The sequence below is a fragment of the Zootoca vivipara genome, chromosome 4 (assembly GCF_965207765.1).
Source record: "Zootoca vivipara chromosome 4, rZooViv2.hap1.1, whole genome shotgun sequence".
NCBI classification, from domain to species: Eukaryota; Metazoa; Chordata; class Lepidosauria; order Squamata; family Lacertidae; genus Zootoca; species Zootoca vivipara.
The window spans coordinates 19,275,075-19,296,169 of record NC_142587.1 but is presented as its reverse complement, the minus strand read 5'-3'; the positions used below and the strand labels follow the sequence as shown (position 1 = coordinate 19,296,169).

General features: G+C 42.4%; 1 protein-coding gene across 2 annotated transcripts in view; it reads right to left on the bottom strand.

Moving 5' to 3' along the window:
• The window catches only part of RBM26 (RNA binding motif protein 26), a 44,775-nt gene that overhangs the window by 7,975 nt on the left and 15,705 nt on the right, over window positions 1-21,095 (bottom strand). The window contains exons 8-18 of one of the 2 annotated variants that reach the window (XM_035114901.3): window positions 20,639-20,776; window positions 19,850-19,990; window positions 18,095-18,203; window positions 16,093-16,252; window positions 14,351-14,515; window positions 13,199-13,330; window positions 11,811-11,882; window positions 9,227-9,355; window positions 4,934-5,008; window positions 3,497-3,667; window positions 794-898 (exon numbers count right to left, since the gene is read on the bottom strand). In XM_035114901.3, coding sequence (XP_034970792.3) covers window positions 794-898; window positions 3,497-3,667; window positions 4,934-5,008; window positions 9,227-9,355; window positions 11,811-11,882; window positions 13,199-13,330; window positions 14,351-14,515; window positions 16,093-16,252; window positions 18,095-18,203; window positions 19,850-19,990; window positions 20,639-20,776 — 1,397 coding nt within the window. The remainder of the gene's footprint in view (window positions 1-793; window positions 899-3,496; window positions 3,668-4,933; window positions 5,009-9,226; window positions 9,356-11,810; window positions 11,883-13,198; window positions 13,331-14,350; window positions 14,516-16,092; window positions 16,253-18,094; window positions 18,204-19,849; window positions 19,991-20,638; window positions 20,777-21,095) is intronic. The other variant, XM_060273354.2, reaches the window with a different exon arrangement.

The following is a 21,095-nucleotide window of genomic DNA, read 5'->3' as shown; positions in this document are numbered from 1 at the left end:
ATGTGCATGATGGGATTTTAAGCTCTCTCCCCATGGGTACACTGCACTGAGTCAGAGATGCAAGGCGGGCGGAGGAACACACGGATGGAAAGATCCTTGAAGAGTTTGCCACTTCTTATTTCCATATTCTTGGGGACAACATGACAGATATATATGACAGATATATATGGTGCAGCAAGTCTCCTAATAGGGCAGCAAATGCCAGTGTATGAAGTTTAGGCCTGGTAAAGGCACTTCCAAAGAAATGAAATATGAAAGAATGCTGATCAAGCTGGCATTACATAACGCTTCATTTTAATATGCTTTGCAAACTGATAAGAATTGGGAAGCAATAATGAGCAAAATACAGTTTCAAAGAGAAAGAGATCTAACTTTGCATCAGATGACCTTCTGCCATTCATTTCACTTCACTCTAGAAGTTTGGGCTTAACATACAATCATTTTAAGGTAATGCATTATTGTCAATGCGCTCGTGCTCTTTTAAAGGCAGTGAATCGAAAACAGACATTTCAGTAACTGCTTACCAGTTCCAAACACCAACAGCACCACCTAGGGGAACATTTTGAAAATGCATGCTGCTCCCAAAGTTAAGTTACCCTATTTGGATGTTATTTTGGATAGATTGCCTAAACTTAATCTTCTGGGATAGGGTGGGATATTTTATTTTATGCGTATGATGCTGTCATATGTTGTGAGAATCTATTTTTTTTCTAACTGTTACACAAATTAACTGAGGGGGGGGGATACATGTGGAATAGTGCCGTGTTGGCCATCAAAAATGAAATAAACTTACTTCAAGCTGCAGTTCTGTGTACTTTCGTCTTAGTTCAGTGACTTCTTCACCTGCTTGCATCTTCTTATACAAGTCCAATTCAGTGTCCAGTAGTTCTTTTTGCATCTAAGGGATACTAAACAATTTAGTATGCATTTCTTAACTACAGTGGTACCTCGGTTTACGAACACCTCGGGTTACGAACTTTCGGTTTACGAACCATCGAAACCCGGAAGTAAGTAACCCGAGGTTTCCGAGGGCCATGAAGGCCTCCATGGAGGCATCGGAGCGTCCGCGACTGGGACGCAGCCACGGAAGTGCTCCGATGCCTTCACGGAGGCAAACTGCACAGAAAGGAGCCTTTCCCCGATGCGAGTGCCCTGCGCTGCGGCCGCCTCTCAGTCAAGGCGGCTGAGTAAAGCGCGGGAACCCCGGGGGGGGTTTCTCTTTGGAAGCTCTTACCTCGCGCTTAGAAAAGGGCTTCCAGCAGCAGTAGCAGCAACAGCAGTGAGAGGTTTTGCGAGTCGTTTCGCTGCACGGCGGTGGCAGCGCTCGCAGCTCTCCTTCCCCCTCTCTCTGCGGTGCCGGCCGGGCGACCTTCCTCCTCCTCAGAGCAGCCGCCGCCACCACCAGACGCCAGGACTGGCCGGGGTGGCTCGCGGTGCGCCTGGCTCTGGTTGGAGCGGCGGCGGCAATGGCGGCTCTCTCAACCCCGAGCCTCTCCACTCCGCAGGGGCGCAATGGTGAAGGCCCGGCCTCGCTTCTCTTGACCCCTCCGCGAGGCCGGGCCTTCACCGTCGTGCTCCTGCGACGTCTCTCCACCTTCGGCGTCGCGCTCCTGTGGAGAGGCGTCGCAGGAGCGCGAAGGTCCGCTTCTCTTGAGCCCTCCGCGAGGCCGGCTCAAGAGAAGCGGGCCTTCGCTGTCACGTTCCTGTGACGCTTCTCCACAGGAGCGCTACGGCGAAGGTGGAGAGACGTCGCAGGAGCACGAAGGTCCGCTTCTCTTGAGCCCTCCGCGAGGCCGGCTCAAGAGAAGCGGGCTTTCGCGTCGCGCTCCTGCGACGTCTCTCCACCTTCGCCGTAGCGCTCCCTCGCAGAGGGCTCAAGAGAAGCAGACCTTCGCCGTCGTGCTCCTGCGATGCCTCTCCACAGGAGCGCTACGGCGAAGGTGGAGAGACGTCGCAGGAGCGCGACGCGAAAGCCCGCTTCTCTTGAGCCAGCCTCGCGGACGGCTCAAGAGAAGCAGACCTTCGTGCTCCTGCGACGCCTCTCCACAGGAGCGCTACGGCGAAGGTGGAGAGACGTCGCAGGAGCGCGACGCGAAAGCCCGCTTCTCTTGAGCCGGCCTCGCGGAGGGCTCAAGAGAAGCGGACCTTCGCGCTCCTGCGACGCCTCTCCACAGGAGCGCGACGCCGAAGGTGGAGAGACGTCGCAGGAGCACGACGGCGAAGGCCCGGCCTCACGGAGGGGTCAAGAGAAGCGAGGCCGGGCCCTCACCATTGCGCCCCTGCGGAGTGGAGAGGCTCGGGGTTGAGAGAGCCGCCATTGCCGCCGCCGCTCCAACCAGAGCCAGGCGCACCGCGAGCCACCCCGGCCAGTCCTGGCGTCTGGTGGTGGCGGCGGCTGCTCTGAGGAGGAGGAAGGTCGCCCGGCCGGCACCGCAGAGAGAGGGGGAAGGAGAGCTGCGAGCGCTGCCACCACTGTGCAGCGAAACGACTCGCAAAGCCTCTCACTGCTGTTGCTGCTACTGCTGCTGGAAGCCCTTTTCTAAGCTCGAGGTAAGAGCTTCCGAAGAGAACCCCCCCCCCCCGGTTTCCCGCGCTTTACTCAGCCGCCTTGACTGAGAGGCGGCCGCAGCGCAGGGCACTCGCGTCGGGGAAAGGCTCCTTTCTGTGCAGTTTGCCTCTGTGAAGGCATCGGAGTGCTTCCGTGGCTGCGTCCCAGTCACGGACCCTCCGATGCCTCCGTGGAGGCCTCCATAGGCCTCGGAAAGCTCTTGGTAGAAAGTAAAATTATTGTTAAATTGCTGCTTTAGGGGGTGTTTTTCATCGCCTGGAACGGATTAATCTACTTTCCATTATTTTCAATGGGAAAGTTTGCTTCGGTTTATGAACGCTTCGGTTTATGAACAGACTTCCGGAACCAATTGTGTTCATAAACCGAGGTACCACTGTAATGCAGAAAACGTGGCAGTAAATAGCCAGACTCCAATAGAGCATTACAATGTTTCAAGTTTCAGGCGGAACGTCTTCAAAAGAGACATTAGCTGACATCTACGGGAAGGATGATTGCTAGGTTAGCATAAGGGCCCACTTTTTTTTTTTAACGGGGTATAAAGCCAGGAGGGTAATGCAGTTTTATTTTTCTGAAATTTCAAAAATTGTCTCCTCCTCTCCCACATTGAAAACCACCTTAGGATTTAGCATAACTCTGGTGTGTTGTAGCGACCCACCGGTGACAGGTCAATGGATTCAAACTTCTAGTCGGCCATAAAGGTCACTTGGTGACTTTAAGCAAGTCACTACTTCTCAGTCTAATCTATTTAATGGGATTGTGGTGGTGGGAAAGAGAGATTCCTATGTATGCTAACTTGGAGGATAAGCAAAACACAAATGTGATCAATGCATCCACTCCCAGCTTTCTTCAGCTAACTTATACATCAAAAGAAAATGAGTTAAAGAAAAGAAAGATTAAAAGCATCCAATGAGGACAAAATACAGATACCTGTGTTTTTGTTTTCATGTTTTTCAGTGGAATGCTTGCTGGAGTGGAGACCCCTTTCAATTCATCCTTTAACTTGGTAATGCTGTTAGTCAAGGTCTCCAGAGTTTTCATGATTTCAGCTTTGTCCTCCGATTTCATCGTTTTATTCTTCTCCAGCTTTGAAATCAGCATCTATTGAAATTACACATATTACTAACAGGAATCCTTTACAAGTGGGTTATTTTTCATCTTCGAAGGAAGTTTTATCTAAGCTCCCCACCATTACACACATTTCTGAAGACACAAGTTTTTTTAAAAAAATAATAATTCTCCATACATAAGGAAAGCTGCCAAATATCCAAAATGGCACCAACATCCATGGAAAACAGCTCCAGCTGGAGAGAGGAATTAGACAACCCTTAGATTCCGATGTAGGAACTAGTCTTGACAAACAAACTTAGTGTGCTTAGAAAGATGCATTGAGAACTCTCTAATACAGAATCCCACTAGCCATTCTTGTAACTCTTCTCCAAAATTTGTAAACTGTGCTCTCCTCTGTGAAGAGCTGGGAAATAACAGCTTGGACAACTCATGGGAAAGCTTGGTGGCGTTTGGCAGATTTGAACTGAATTTGTAGAACCTCTCCACAACTTGACTTAAACCCCATATTCTTAAAGTAGTACTAGCTTGGCAGTAACACCAGCTGTAAAGAATAGCATGGACTGCTTCAGCTGAGAATCTGGAATTATTTTTTCATGAGAGAGAGCCAAAAGGTTCTGTTGATGGAAGGAGCTATTTCATTCTTGGAAGGAGTGTTTTACCTTCCGTAGGGGCTTCCATGAATGAAAGTTGGGGGGGGGGGTGATTCTTCGCTAGTTCTCCCTTCAGCCCTGTGGCATCACCTCACACAGTTTGAGTGTCCCTGGACCTTCCAGAGTGGATTTTTGGTTGGCGACTCAAGTGGAATTCCACTCAAAGAACACAGACTAATACCTAGGATACGGAGGCAGAGGCTTCCACCCCATTAATTCCATCACCACTTTCTGTTCTACTTGCAAAGTTTCAACTGGGTGTACACAAGCTCACACCGCCCCAGGTTCATTAATTTTAGTGGGATCCCTATGAGCCCTGGAATGTAAGATATGTGCTTTACCTGAATCACAGCAATCTTTACAACACAGGATTTTACGGTGATGTAGTGAGCACTGTATCTTACAACATTGCTTCTCAAATGATGTTGCTGTGGTGGATCAACAACCCACCCACAATACGCCAGTATTTGGTTCCTGAAGCATCCTATGCAACCTGGGCTGTGATGGGGTCATGGACCAGCAACTGATGGCTTGCGGACCAACATCAGCCCATGGACCACCACTTTGAGTAGCACTATCTTACAATACATCAATGATTATTAATATTATTCAACAGTAGTCCAATTGCATAAATGTATATATTTACCTTTTGTGTTTCGATGTGCTTTTCTAAAATCTCTTGCTTTTTCTTTCTAACGTCTTGCTGAAGTCTTAGTGCCTCCTGGAAGCATAAAAACACAATTATTATCACCCACTGTTAAACATAAGCCAGTGAGTAACTGCGCAATTCCCCCCTCCACCCATTTTACCCATATATTCTGTCCTATTAGAATAAACCAATAATGTGGAAATAACTGATGTGACTGATCATGAGCACACTGAAGGTGACCTCCAATAATGGTAGCCATACCACTAATTGGTGCCTATGTCTTAGTGTAGCACAAGAGCAGAATCCAATGGGTATTTTGCATTCGTGAAAGATCATATTCAGCCCCTAGTGCAACTACTATTATTAAACTCTGTATGCTACCACTTGCACAATGTCAGTTCTCAAACAACTTGAGCTAACAAAATATGGAATCTCGCCTTGAATGGCTATGTGATATCATCTCTTCCTATATTTATAATTGACACAGAACTGCAGTATACGCAGTTACATCATTTGACAACCAATATTTTTGGACCAAATGCTTGTGTTATATCTGCTCCTCTGGACACTTGTATACTCCCTTACCATATTCAAGATTAAGAAGTGCAAGGCTCCACGCTTTGCTATGTGGATGCTGCACGATTGCACCATTTATATATTTAGAGATTTTTGTGCATTACTTTTTGTCACAGGTGCCATTCTGGAATTCCAAGGTTACTAATTCTGTGCTGTTTACAGGAGAATTTGTTGGAGTATTTCTAAAGTTAGGTAAAGGTAAAGGGACCCCTGGCTGTTAAGTCCAGTCGTGGACGACTCTGGGGTTGCGGCACTCATCTCGCTTTATTGGCCAAGGGAGCCGGCGTTTGTCCGCAGACAGCTTCCGGGTCATGTGGCCAGCATGACTAAGCCACTTCTGGCAAACCAGAGCAGCACCCGGAAACGCTGTTTACCTTCCCGCCGGAGCGGTCCCTATTTATCTACTTGCACTTTGATGTGCTTTTGAACTGCTAGGTTGGCAGGAATTTCTAAAGTTAGGGATCTGCATAACTTTTATGGCTAAATTGCACCTTTCTAGTAGCTAAATTAACAGAAATATTGAAAATATATTGGATTTCCAACTAATATGCATTAAGAGCCTACAGAAAAATAGCTACACATAGCAAGGAAATGCAATTAATTATATCTGGAATACATTCTTAAGACTGCTTCAGTAAATGATTCTGAATTCCTTGTTTCCTTTCTGTTTGAGCTTTCCATGACTCTTTGAATAAGGAATTGCAGGTGAAATTGTTTTATGTTAACAGAAATATTTACTGGTTCATCACAGTTGTAACTGTGCATTTATATGTTTTTTATATAAAAAAACATATTAGGAGAAAGTTTTCCATTTTGAGGCAAGACATAGTAATGACAGTCAAATACTTCAGTTTCATAACTTGAACAAAAGTGAAATTCAAAGCAGTTTAACAGAGAAAATTTGTTACAAAGCATGTAAGACTCTAAATTAAGGAAATAATTATTGCCGTAACCCTATGTAGCCTATTTTGCTATTCCAAAACCAGCTTGTTCTCCTCAAAAACAATTTCTTAAAGCACTGAACCACCTGCATCACGACTTTCAGAGCAAGATACCCAGAAACTCAATTTCTGGTGACAAATTTGATTAATATGCAATTAGAGGAATTACTTTTCGCAATGATTAAATACAAAATTTGCGACACAAATATGGGTTATTCTGAGTCAATGGCCTCTAAGAAAGAAATCTGAATATCCGGTCTCTGCAAGTGAAGAAACCAGCCTATAGAACTGCTACTTTAATGGGACTACAGCACTGAGTAATCCAGTCATTTTCAAATGGAAGTGAATACCATTCATGTCTGAATTATAATCAAAGAAAATATGATGCAGTAAGAAACCCCTTCCAAAATATTTGATCAAATGGATTTTATTTTATTGATTTTTCTGTAGTAGCTGAAACAAATCTGAACTTTGAAGATAAGTGAAAGAAACTATTTTAGCATGACAACTTTCTAAAGTGGTTAATAGGAATACCAGATTTGTAAGAAATCAAACTTGTTTCTGAAAGCAGGTAACTATGGATCTCACCCCTTTTATTAGAACATATGCATAGAAATTCGTCTATTAGCCTTTTGTGGCATCTCTTAAAACAAAGTTGGGCACCAAACTGAAGGGGTGCTATTCAACTTATTCAGAGTAGACCCATTTAAATAAATGAACATGACTAAGCGCTATTAATTCCATGATGTCTACTCTAAGTAAAACTTAGCTGAATATCACTCAAGGCCTTTCCCCAAATAATCCAGAGCATTCAGAGAAATGCAAAGGTCAATAAATGATTCCCAATTGTTATGTTTGGAGACTAAACTGGATAATGCAAGAGTTTCAATTGGTGAATTATCTGATTTACTTAGATAACACAGATGTGTTGTTAATCTTGGGACATTAGGAAGTAAATTTACCAAGTTTATTAATCTTACAGCAAAATGAAGTATGCAGAATGCCAAATGATTTCTATCTACCATTAGGTGTTACATATATAAATACGGTAATAACAGAGTCCACATCTCCTGATAAATTTTACCAGCTGCATCCCTGTTCTGAAGATCTTATCACCTACCCCAGCATTCAAATGAATTCTCATGCCCATAGCAAAGTTCAAATACTAATCACCTTCCCATAACTATACACTGATAAAAAAATTCAACTAATGAAAAATGGTTTGACATTCTGAAAAGGAATGTGCACAATATTATGTTTTTTATACTACGGTTTCTTCACCGAAATACTATGCAGAATACTGCAAATCTGATGTTGGAAACTTATAGCCCTGAAAAAAAATGTCAATAAAACATTTTAAGCTTGTCCAAATCAAGTAAAAACAAAAACAAGTCTCCTCTCCAAGGATAATGAGAAAATGTAAGACGTTAAGAGAAGAGAGGCAAGCAGCTCAAGGCAGAGAGATTGTTCAGGATTATTTAACTCTAGAAAAGTGAGATGAATACACCAAAAGATGAAGTGCATTGGTAAAAAAGGTAAGAAGAAAACTGGTCCACTATGTTGTGAAAAAAGTGGCGACTCAGAAAGCTATGCAGGAAGAACAGCAGCAGAAAATACATACTACTGTAAAATGTAACATAAAACAAAGTTCTGTCCTTAGATCAACACAAGATTAAACTGCTCCTTGGGGATAAGGGCATTTCAGTAATTGGTACTGAAGATGTTTCTTTCATGCTTTTGAGTGTAAGATCTTCATATAGCTCATTGTGCTTTATTGTGTAGAGGTCATCATTTGTGTTCTTTTGTCCACAGTACAGGGATTTAGCGGGCCACACATAATTCATGATGGTATTATTTCTATATAGGCACTCAATATCAGAAGTTAGGCACCAAACCAAGTCTAATGAAAGTCACAAGATGTGAGCAACTCATAAGTAACTTCCCCTATATTCTCCTTTCCTTCTGCACATAAATCCTCCTTCCATTTTGCTTTATAATGCTGATGTAGCACTAAATCTGCACCTGCATTTCCACTAGCCATGAACTGCTCAACCTTTGGTTTACAAACCCATCACTAACATAGGCTGCAACCGATTTGGAGGTACCGGTAAGTGTTTTTAGCAAGCACACTATGAGGTCAGGACACTACAGCGGTTAGCTTGAAAACTGGAAGGGAAGGGAATCTGTTAAAAAGAGGGGAAGACGCAGAGAGGGGGCATGTTCAATCTAATTGTTGTTAGATGAGAAAGCTTTAGGCTGCATCTGGCCTGACCCACTGTTAAGAAAGGCACCCTTCACCTACAATCACAACTGCAATTACAACTGTCTTATCTTTTTGTAAATCGCTTTGGGGGTTTTTCTTGCATTCAAGAGGTATATAAATATTATGAAATAGAAAAATAATTCACATAAATAAATTCTAACCATTGGTCTGGGTACTATATAACAAATCTTCTGCAACCCTAGAAGCCAAGTAAGATAATCAAATAGCATCTAACAACCCACTGCCTTAGGTAGCAAGGAGAAAATCACCCCTCTTCCTAAAATGTGTCCATGGAAGCAGATTCAGGTTCAGTCTTTACTGAGAAGGTGCGCCAACAAAACATCTCAAACTGCAACTTTTGAAATAATTCTCAGAACTTGACAGAGATTCTGGCAAAGGCACAGTATCCAGCTTCCTCAGGAATAAGCAATCATGACAAACTATGTTCTACATGTTGCAATTTTCTAAATAAATTATTGCTGTTTTATAAATAAGCAGAGTTCAATTTACCTGTTTTTTCTTCTGTGCTTCACTAGAATCTAGCATGGAACTGTTAACAACAGGCAACATTTTCTGCGCTGCTTTCAAAGCAGCTGGGTTATACACTGTTTTTGTCAAGCCAGTAGAAGTAGACAACACCTACAGAAGGAAACCATTTTATTTTGCTAGTAAATAAAGAATTTGTAAATATAGGATTCAAAGTATATTACTCCAAGACAGATGCTTGATGCTGTGATTGCAAAGATGGCATGAACATAAAAAATGGAGTAAACAGACTCATGTCAATTTAAAGACAGACTAGGACTGCCTCTAAAGTCAGAATTCCAGAATTGTTTTCCATATGTTGTAGAAAACAATCTACTTGAGTTTTATCAACATGTGCCTCTGTTTCAGCAGGAAAGTTGTGCCTGGCAGTTTCTATATGAATCAGATGATGCAATATAATCAGTTAATGAAGAGATGGGAGTTCCCATTTCTTCACTTATTTTGGGTTGAATATTTTAAGTGCTGGCAAGTGATGTAGTTACAAAGTCATAGCTGGAGTATAGGTAATAAGTTGGAGTATACTCCACAGCTGGAGTATAGGTAATAAGATCAATTCCCAGCTGCCAGCGATTGCACAAGATGTTTGTTATGTCCCTAGCATCCTAGAAAGAAGCATTATATCCAACATGGAATATGGTTGGTTAAAAACATATAGCTCAAATAAACAAGCAAGCCAAGCTGCATGCAAGCCAAGCATTGTGCAGTATTGGAAGATAAAAGACAACAAATCAGTAAAATTGACTTGGGGAGAGATTCATTCCACTGTGGAACAAGTTGATCACTTACACCCAAGTATACAAGCAAGACACATAAGTACTCTTTTGACTACAGAACCCTAGGATATAGTAGCTCTATAGCCAAGGGAGATATCTGATTAGCAAACCTAAGAATTTCTATATCGCTAAGAAGTCTTTCATCGAAAAACACAAACTATACAGAGATTAATGTTCTTCTCAGAAGTTCCTAGCACAGTAAAACCTAGAAGCAGATTCTCCCTCAATCCCTACCTGCTCACCCCCAAATGGTTATTGCTTAACGTCTGAGGATGTCCAGTGGGATTGTTGACTTTCCCCTTTGAACGGCAGATTGCCACCCTGCCATACAAAATTGCTTTTAAACATTTCTCGGCTTCAAGAGAGTTTTGCTATGCAGCACTGAATATTACGGTCTAAGAAACAAGTCTCAGAAATACGCTCCATAAACTTAGCACAGATCTTATTTGTCACCCCACCCACACGCAGGAAAAAAGGGGGGGGAGTGTTAACTCTCTTGCCTCGCACTGTGTCACAAACGAAAGGATTCACAAATATAAAAATCAGAATCAGTCTTATTTTGTATTGTGCGTCATCAAATACAGAAGCAACGCTACCAAGTCAAGTGGTTTGTTGATATGTATATTGAAGCTATGTCAAAGTAGAAGTAGATAACACCTATAGAAGGAAACCATTTTCAAAATATTCCTATGCTGAATTCTAGGCTGTCAAATCTATTTTAAGCATTCACAAACATGCAAGACCTCAATTTAAGGTTATTTTCCCACCCCCTTTTCTGCAACACTGACCTTATTCACATGTTACTTGCAAGTAGGTCATAAGTATTTAGAACAAGTAGCTGGGCTGTGTTCTTAGCATGACCTGAGTCTTTCCCCACTCCTCAAAAACACACAATGCTGTGGGCAGGCCTAAAAGCATAGCCCTGCTCCTTGCTCTACATGCTTTTATGTCCAACATACAAGTAAGACGTAAAACAGGACTTCCAACTTGCTTTTAGAAAGCTTATAGCACTAAGTGTGAGCACATTTCATGTATATAGATTCAGCAAAAGCAAGAAGCTAAGTCCACAATCCAAGGGCAGCAATAGATGAAGATGCTGAACCCACTCCAGACAACCTCTCTTTCCCCTTTCTATCGTGCAGTTTTCACCAAGCAGAGCAGAAGAGCTCTAGAAGGGAGCGGTATCTCAATCCTGTGGGATGCAGGTCACGTACCCAAGCAGACTGGGCAAGCAGTAAGGCAACAGCAAAAGCAAATGCAACACTGAAAGGAAAAAGCAGATCTCAGCAGAGGCTACCCCTCACTCACTAAGAACATTCAGAGATTTCAGGAAGAAGGCAGCTCACCCATGCAGCTCCAACTCTTACTGAATATCCTAGACCTCCAAAGAAGTAGAATCACTGTAAGGGATGACTGTCACCAGATCTCAGAGGCCATTTCCAACGGACCGTAATTTTGTCCACTCTTCATTCACAGGCCCAATCTTAAATAATAACCCTGCCATGCAAGCTCCTGCCCAAACCACAACCATTTAGGTTTAATGAAGATGCCTATATATATTAAAAACGTTATTTCATCTTAACTTTGTCAGCAAGGTTTAGTTGTGTTCAATTCACTGCAGTTCGATTCATTGGAAGAAGAAGGAGGAGGAGGAGAAGGAGAAGCATGCAATCATTTTGCATTCACATGTTTAATGGACACTAGAAGCACGTATGCTAAGTATGCATGTGATATTGTTGTCATTTGACAGTTCAAGGGCACTATTATTTCCTTACCTTTTCAGTGGTTGGAGTAGGTGGTTTAGGTACAAAGCCCAGCCTTTCCTTCACAGATAGTTTTGTTACATTCTAGGGAAAAACAATTTAAAAAAATAGTTTGGGATCATGTATTTTTAAACAAAACACGGGCATTTCTCACTTTAACTGAAGCTATAAGCATATTATTTCTTAACCTTCTGCATTTTCAAATATTCTTTTAAGTTCAGTTAGAAAGACTGGCCTGGTTGGTAGGTAGGCCGGAGAGATGGATCTAGTACAGCCTCCAGGAGGTTGCAAGAAAAGGTGCTTGCAGCATACGAGAGCAAGGAGCACCACTTTAGCAGTCATGGCCAACAGTTAAGAATCTGTCCCCCCACCTTTTGCTGGATGTGGTAGGATTCAGAAGCTCCACTGCTGGCATGGCAGGTGCCTATCCCAGCAACAAGGAGGTAAAGGTAGTGAAAAGTTGCCAGAGCACCATGGTAACACATCCTCTTGAGGGTTGGCAGAGAGATGTCAGCAGTTTGGAAGCCATGCTACAAAATGCTTGGGAAGAGCAGGCCAATGAGATGCAGCACCAAAGCTTGCAAAAGGGGCTGTGAAGAGGCTAGGATGAAGAAAAATGCATCAGGGCATCGATGAACCAACCCCCTTTCCTCCAACTAAGGTCATATGGTTTCCACACCCAGGCTAAAGCTGTGCAGTAGTTCTCGTTTGGATAATACACCAAGAAGTGCATGAAGACAGACTGCAAATCGATTGAACAAACGTGAATACAATTTGTCAACTCAACAGTGTGCTCTCTGCATTTTCTTTAGCGGGCAAACCATTAGATAATCTTATACTGGAATTAGGAGTTATGGGAAGCACACAGATATCACACACAAAAAAGCAGTGCCACGTCATTACCTCAATCTCCCTAAAACATGTGACAAAATGACATTGATTTCCATAGTTCCATTAAAAACAGAAAATAAAATTGCCCATATTTTTCCACATAAATAATTTTGTTTAAGTGTATAGGTTTTGCTTGTAAAATAATTGACATATTTCCAATATTGGTATGGTGTGTATTTTGTACCAAGACTTTTAATATTACCCAACCAGCAGCATAAAAGACAGATCTTTCATCTTTGACAAAATAGTGTATCACAAGGGTATTATGTCAGTTATCATCTAGGGCTGTGAAAATGAGTTTTTTAAAGAGCTTATAACCTGGTCCACAAACTGAAACATGATTTTTTTACCAGTTGTCTGTATTAGGGGGGGGGGAAACCATCTATAAATTTCAGCATGCTTATTAAATAAAGGCCACCAATTTCTGCTAAATAGAATCCTTTATCAAAGAGAAAATTTCAGTTTAGTTTTACAGATCTCTTAATATTTTGGAAAACAAATATATCCACCTGAACAGCTTCTGTACTGGCACTCTGAGCTTCAGCAGGCTCAATGTTACTGGCAGGTACTGGACCTAATCGTTCCTTGACAGACTGCTTCACAACAGGCAAAATGGGCTGTTGAGCTAAAGGCTGCAATACCTTAAAAAGAAGAGAAGATCTTTATAGCAGCACATGAACATTTCAAAATGAACTTTTCACCCCCAATACCATTTTTAAATGTTTAAGTGCAGGTGTTCTCATTCTTCCATTGCTTTCTAAACTGCAAGTATTCATCTGCTGAAGAAATTTTCTAAGCTGAGCATCAAATACTTTTGCAGGAGCATTTATATTTCAGTGCAATTGTTTACAAGGCTACAGTACTAGAGTAAATTCTAAGTCTAAAAATGAATTATTTCAAAGTCTAAACCGTCTGACAGTTTGTTTTTACTAACCATTGTTGGAATAAATCAGCATTCTTCATTCCGATGTCACTGGGAAGCGTAGTTCTAAAGCATAAGGTTTAAAATAGTCTCCTTTCATGAAGGAGAAGCATGCAAACCTAAGGCTCATGCAGACTAATTTCTAAAACACTGGACTCTTTGGAACATAATGCTAAGCCATTGTTTGTTTAAATAGTGTGGCTTGTTTGAACATTTGAACTGAACCCAGTCCTGTAGGCTAATCATGGCTTGTCCTCTAGCAACAAGCCCTGATGTGAAGCCATGGTTTTTTGTTGGCTTGTTTTAACGATGGTTTGGTATTATGCCTGAACAGCCTTGCTTAACCATGGTTTAGCTAGCTACTCTACCCCAGGTGCTTGTCAGGCTACAAAGGAACAAGGCAAAAGCAGGTGGAAAAGCAAGCAAGCCATGGTTCATTTGTTCATCTATGAGATTACTCGGGGTTGTTGAGCAAACCATGGCTTGGAGTTATGTGCAAATGCAGCCACTAAATTACATCTGAGCCAGGCTGCTGTCTTGTGTTTGTAGCACATCAGATATTAAATGAATTACTACTGTTAACTTTCCAACATTACCCCTGAGGCCTCCTCAAGGGTAGGGTGTTTCTGCATAAACACAAGCATACATAAATGTGTATGTGCATGAAAACTAATGTATATTTACGTGGATTTAAAAAAAAATTGAAAAAAAATCAACCAGGTTTCTTCTACCCCTTTACCTTCTGTACTGAAGTTGACATTGGTGGAGCACTGCCTTCTCTATGCCAATAGACTTTGATGAAGCGATTATTTAATACTGCTTCTGTGCTCGATATAGCTTTCTTTGCCTCCTCATGGGTAGCAAACTGGATAAGGGCACCTTCTGGATCTCCCTGATAAGCAACCTATGGTTTTCAAGAAAAGCCAAGAATAAGAGCAGAAATAATAGCACACAGGCTTGCTGTCCCCATTCAGCCACATCACTTGGGAAAACTGGGAAAACTAACCCCAAACCGCCAATGTGCTAGACATTCAGAAGCAAAATGTGTCCTGCCTCAAAGATACCTACAGCTATAATCTAAGCAGGCAACAGGAACTGGATAGGGAAAGAGGGAGTAAGTAGCAAGCAAGAACGGAGATAGAAGAATAACTATTAATACAATCAAACCTCGGTTTCCAAACACCTCCGTTTTGGAACGCTTCAGCTCTCAAAAGCCGAAAACCCAGAGGTTTTCCGGGTTTCAAGCGTTTTTCGGAAGCCAAATGTCCGATGCGGCTTCCGCTTGAGTGCAGGAAGCTCCTGCAACCAATCAGAAGCAGCGCTTCAGTTGTCGAAGATTTCGGAAGCTGAGCGGGCTTCCAGAATGGATTACTTTTGACAACCAAGGTTTGACTGTAATGCACTTGGAACACGATTTCTAAATGTACAAACGTTGTCCAAAACATCCATTAGTACTTTATAAATAGTAGCCTTTCTTTCTAATTTCAGGCCCTCTTTTTTTACTATATATTGGTGGAGGGGATGACAGAACATTATTTTCCAGAGGGTGAAAACAACAACATGGTCACACTTGCCTCCGGACATCCTTCTGTATAATGATTTGATATGTGCAGAGCTCCTTTCTTTTAGTAACAGCAGTGTAGAAAACCCCTGCAAGGCTATCTGAATATGTAAGACATGGCTGTTTTGTGACATCAGCATCCCTAGACCAATCATGCTTCATGTCTCTGCATAATCACAAAGACCTTTGCTCTAAGGGATGGCAGTAGTGGCTGCAAGTAAGGAGACAAACTACAGCAGGAGACAAAGGCAATGGGGCTAAGGAAGTGGGATGAGTGCAGAAAGCATAACCATTTATACAGGGCCTGCTCATCATAGACCCCCGGTGGCGCAGGGCACCATGGCGCTGGCCCGCCAGGAGGGCGCCGCGAGCTGCGCCCGCCCGCTGGCCGGCCAGTCCGCCGGTCCACTGCGCAGCTGCGCCCACCTGCCCACCGCGCTGGGAAACGGGGCGGGAGGGCGCCGTAGAGATCGCGCTGTGTCTGCCCGCCCGCCCGCCGCGCAGCAGCGCCGCGCCCACCCGCCCACCGCGCTGGGAAACGGGGCGGAAGGGCGCTGGAGAGATCCGGCGCGCCACGGCGAACGGGTCGCCATAGGGCGCCGGAGAGATCCGGCGCACCATGGCGACAGGGGCGCTTAAGACGGCGCTGCATTTATACTTGCCTGTTATATTGACGGTAAAGTGGACTAAATCTAAGAATTTTCAGCTCATCCTTATAAAGCAGGGGTTGCTAACCTACAGCCCACCTGACGTTGCTAGACTACAGTTTTTTATCATCCTTGACCACTGACTACACAGGTGAGGTCCGATGAGAGTCTAACAACATCTGGAAGTCCAAAGGTTGCCACCCTGTTAGAAAAAGCACCCATATGATCCAGGCTCTAATAATGAGCAATGAAAAAGTCAAAGATACCACCTACCTGCAAATTTACTAAATTTCCAAATTTGCTGAAGTGCTCATTTAGTTTGCTGATATTGTTGAGCTCTGGAGGAACTTTCCTCAATTCAAGTTTAGTATTTTCATTTCCAAATTGCACCTTCTTCTGGAAAGCAGGACTGCTTGTTCTATTAAAGTTTTGCCTGCAATAAAACAATGAGTTGGGGACTGCCTTGAGCTACTAGTAGTACGTTAATTTGCAATCGGACAGACAGGTAAGATGTGGAATTTCAGTGAAAACAAGTCTAAAGCTACATTTTAGGAAATGTTCAGGTGTCAACTGAAGACGCTCCTGTTCCTTCGGGCTTTTGGGAAACAGATGTGGAGTGTAACAAGACATTTGGTCTGCTGAGATAATGAAATTGTTGCAGCTGAACAAATTATTACATATGTTTTTAATCGCTGTTCTGCAATTCTTACTATTTTGTTAACTGCCCTGAGAAGGGCTGTTTAGAAATGCAAAAAACAAAAAACACGAGTGGAAGGAGTGCACATACTGACACCAAACGACTACCAAAGGTAGCAACCCTATGTTCCCTTGGCCACATGGCTAAGGGGCCACAGGATGTTGCAGACCTCCCTCATCGCAGGCAAAGGCCTCCCAATGGTTTGAGTTTGCGGTGTGGATGCACAAAATTTCTCTTTAAAAGAGAAGCAGGGAGGGAGAAGAAACACCAGTTATTCTGGGAGCTGATCCCCTTCAAAACACTTGCATCAACTCACCAGATTTGGACAAGTAATTTGGAAATGCAGTGATGGGCGGGAGGGTGCTCTGAAATTTTCAGTAATCCAACACCGAAAGCCTCTTAAGATCACAAGCTTTGTCCACTTTGGATTTTAAGGTTAAAAATGAATTTCCTTAATTTGAAGATATGTACATATGTTGTCCTTCCTGCTACAAGCTATAGGTATCCATTCATTTGTGCCTCTATAATTTGCACTCAGAGCAGTGTGACTCCCTCATAGGCCAACCAAGATTTGCATATACTGTAAAAATTTACTACAATGTCATGCCATTTTGAACGAGACTTAATCATGGAAACCAAATGCTCCAAACTTAAAGAATGAAAGTCCTCTCCCCATAATCTAGGTAAGGTAAGGGACCCCTGACCATTAGGTCCAGTCGTGACCGACTCTGGGGTTGCGCGCTCATCTCGCATTATTGGCCGAGGGAGCCGGCGTACAGCTTCCAGGTCATGTGGCCAGCATGACAAAGCTGCTTCTGGTGAACCAGAGCAGCACATGGAAACGCCGTTTACGTTCCTGCTTGGAGCAGTACCTATTTATCTACTTGCACTTTGACATGCTTTCGAACTGCTAGGTTGCCAGGAGCTGGGACCGAGCAATGGGAGTTCATCCCATCGCAAGGATTTGAACTGCCGACCTTCTGATCGGCAAGCCCTAGGCTCTGTGGTTTAACCCACAGCGCTACCTGAGTCCCACCTGAGCCCCCATAATCTAAAAACATATAAATAGTGATGGGGAAACAATTGAAAGGCTGTACAGTGGTACCTCGGGTTAAGAACTTAATTTGTTCTGGAGGTCCGTTCTTAACCTGAAACTGTTCTTAACCTGAGGTACCACTTCAGCTAATGGGGCCTCCCGCTGCCACTGCAGCGCAATTCCTGTTCTCATCCTGAAGCAAAGTTCTTAACCTGAGGTACTATTTCTGGGTTAGCAGTGTCTGTAACCTGAAGTGTCTGTAACCTGAAGCATCTGTCACCCGAGGTACCACTGTATAACACAATTTAAACACCTGATTTTACAGGTGTATAGGACAGGTTAAATGTTGACTATTACACAAAACAACCTGTGACAAACAAAACAACCACATCACGGAGAGGGGGATGCTCCAAACCAAAAACAGACATTTTAATTGGAATATCTTGAATGGTTTGAAAATTTGAGCACTGGAAAAGCAAACTTGAAACACATTTCATAGTTCAGGCATTAGTATGCAGTTAACACATCTAGCAACTACTCACTTGTCAAACCAATTCTTCTTTGCTGGAACTCCATCACCTGAACCAATAGTTCTTTTTCGGGACTCAGAATCCACCACTATCCTCATGCTGCTTTTATTAGGGGGTTTTTCTGTGTGGAAGAAAAGAGTACACTGATTAATTTTTAAAAGATGTTTGTCTGTGCATTTTATAGTAGGATTTTCTCTCCTTATTACCATCAGCTGACTTATTGCATTTTTGGAACGTACTAAGTGCTATACTTCTTCAAACCCAAGGCCCCTTTGGTTCAGCATTGGTCTCCAACAGATACCAAAACCAGATGCTTCAAAAGGAAGTGCAAGAAACCCCACAGGGCAACTATAGAATACATTGCCCAGAAAGCAAGATTTCTTTTCAACTCTTAGATATTTAGCAGATGGCTTATGACTTGAGCCTGAAAGGGATGCCTTTGATATTTTCCAATGTTTTTTTGAAAAAGAAGCTAGACAAGAGATGGGGGGCTGTCATAGGTGCACAGTACAAATATAACATGGGTAGTTCAGGAGAGCCTTGCAGCTTTGCAAACTTTGTGTCTCTCTCCCTCCCACACAAATTTACCCCTCCTTTTCCAGATCCAACCATGCCTTCCGTTGATACCCTGAGTTTAGGCAAGTCTTGTTGGCCCCAAAACTGGTAAAAGTAGAGTTCCCCTAAACATCGTTCTGAGCAAACTGCCCTTTGTGATTCAAGCGGCAAGCCAGGGAACCAAACCAGTGCGCCAGAAAAATGAGTTTTGGCATGCACAAAAAGAATTAAAGGAGTACCATCCTGTACGGTGTAGTGTATTGCAAAGTTAACCAACTCGCTTTAATTCCCCACAACTCTTCAAGCTAATTTATAGTAAAGCAAAATGAAGGTAGAACATCATCTGCACCAATCATATATGTAACATGACCTAAGTACTGACCATTCCAAGTTTTCCAAAATGCACAATATGTTTCATGGCAATGATCAGGAGCCCAGGTCTCATCATGCATTACCTGATATCTCTCCCCCTCCCCACCAATCATTTAATTTTAATTTTTCTTTTTTGGTGCATTTTTTAAAATCAGATAATGAACTTGTAAACTGGAACTTGTCCACGTTTATCATTGCAAAAACATCTATTATTTTGGATGGTTTATGTACATGTGCAGAACAGTATGGGATTAGCTTCTCCACAGTAGAATACCAGTCAAAACAAAAACAAAAAACCCCCCCACACAATCTTGATTTGTTATTTTCTCTACTTCAGAGAAGATATTATTAATATTTCATGACTACATAAATACTTCCTTAAATGAGATAAAAGATGTGACATAACGAAAAGGTACGTTCAAATGATATATTAAGCAAGCTTTGAAAATCTGCCTTTGGGCAGCATGGGAGGCCCCAAGACATCTTACAAATACAAAAGCATCAATAAAATTGGTCAAACCTATACATACAATAATAAAATATCACAATAGCATTAAACCAACATTCAGCTAAAAAATTTACAAAAGCACATTTTCGCTGTCTATGAACAGAGCCTTGCATAATGAGCATGTTGCTGTCAAACAAGTCCTGTATTATCAATATGTTTTATTCTAACGTCACAAGCTGGTTGGGGTTAGGCAGCAGAGCTTGGAAATCATCTTGCTCCTAGCAGATTTAAAAATGGCAGAAAACATAACCCAGCCCCCCTCAGAGCAATTATTCCTAGTACTGTATAATAAAACAATGTTAAGACATAGATCAATAAATCTTTCACGATACCTCTTGGTGGCAGGTCCATATCACCTGATGTAAGTCCTATCAAATTTGGTCTTTGGGCATGCACTCTGTGTCTATACATGGGCCTTGAAGTGATAGTTATACTTGGTGCTTCAGGATTATAGCCATCTGTGTCATATGTTTCTGTTAAAGAAGAAGTTGTCTAGTTACACTACAATACAGAAAGGGTTACATAGCTCCAAATTCAAACAAGGCAGTCTATACAACACTCTCCATAGCTATGAAGCTAAAACTATCTGTAGAGGACAGATCAAAACCTTCCTTTCCTCTGGACAATCTTCGCCAGGATCCAAAGAGCTGCTTTGGCTCCTGTGAGGAGCCTGAACTAGCTCAGAGGATTTAAAAAATAATAATTCTGTTTTGAATTTGAACATCTGATCCCCATGACATATTTCGTATTTTGTAGACTTTCTCTTATTTTTATCCTGTTGTACACCACTAGGATGGCTTCAGGCTATGAAGCATTCATAAATTTGCAAAGAAATAAATATATATTTTTTTACAAACTGCTTAAGCCCCATGAGTTTCAAAAGTAGTTTGTTGCAGGAAGTTGGCTGCTTGCAAAAAATACATTTCATGTTCCATGGGGCTCGGAAATAATTTTGCAATGCTTTTGATCCTGTCGTCGAGTGTAAAACTACATTCTACAGTTTTATTCCTTGACAATGACAAGTTTCTACCAGATGACAAAATCTATTACACTCCAATTGTCCATTGCATCTAAGAATAAGAAGACATTCTTTATCATGAGTAAATATTCTAGTACTGCACCTGTAAAAAGAGAGGGTGGAGCAGGCAGTGGCTGGTGATGAATACCGGTCGTTACAACTGTAGGAACAGAACTAGTTGCAGAATTTGGGGGAGCATCCATACCAGAGGGTTGCAAAGGTGGGAGAGGAGGTGGTGGTCCTGCCAAAACCAGAAATAATTTAATACCAAACGTGAAAAGAAAAAAGCAACCACATACAGCACAAAATATACTATCCTGACCATTGACAGCACTATGGATCTTCAGAGGTAGACAGCAGCATAAATGCAGACATAGGGATAGAAGAACTCGCTGTTTAGCTTCTGGCTGTTTAATTGAGGCGATCCTCAGTATGTAAATAAAGGTCCTGGTTGTTTAAACCAATATTTAACAAGTGTACAGTCACCAGGGAAGCTACTTGCCGTACTATGTAGGTTCACCGTAAAAATAGTAGCATGCTGTTCCCTATTAGTGTAAGTT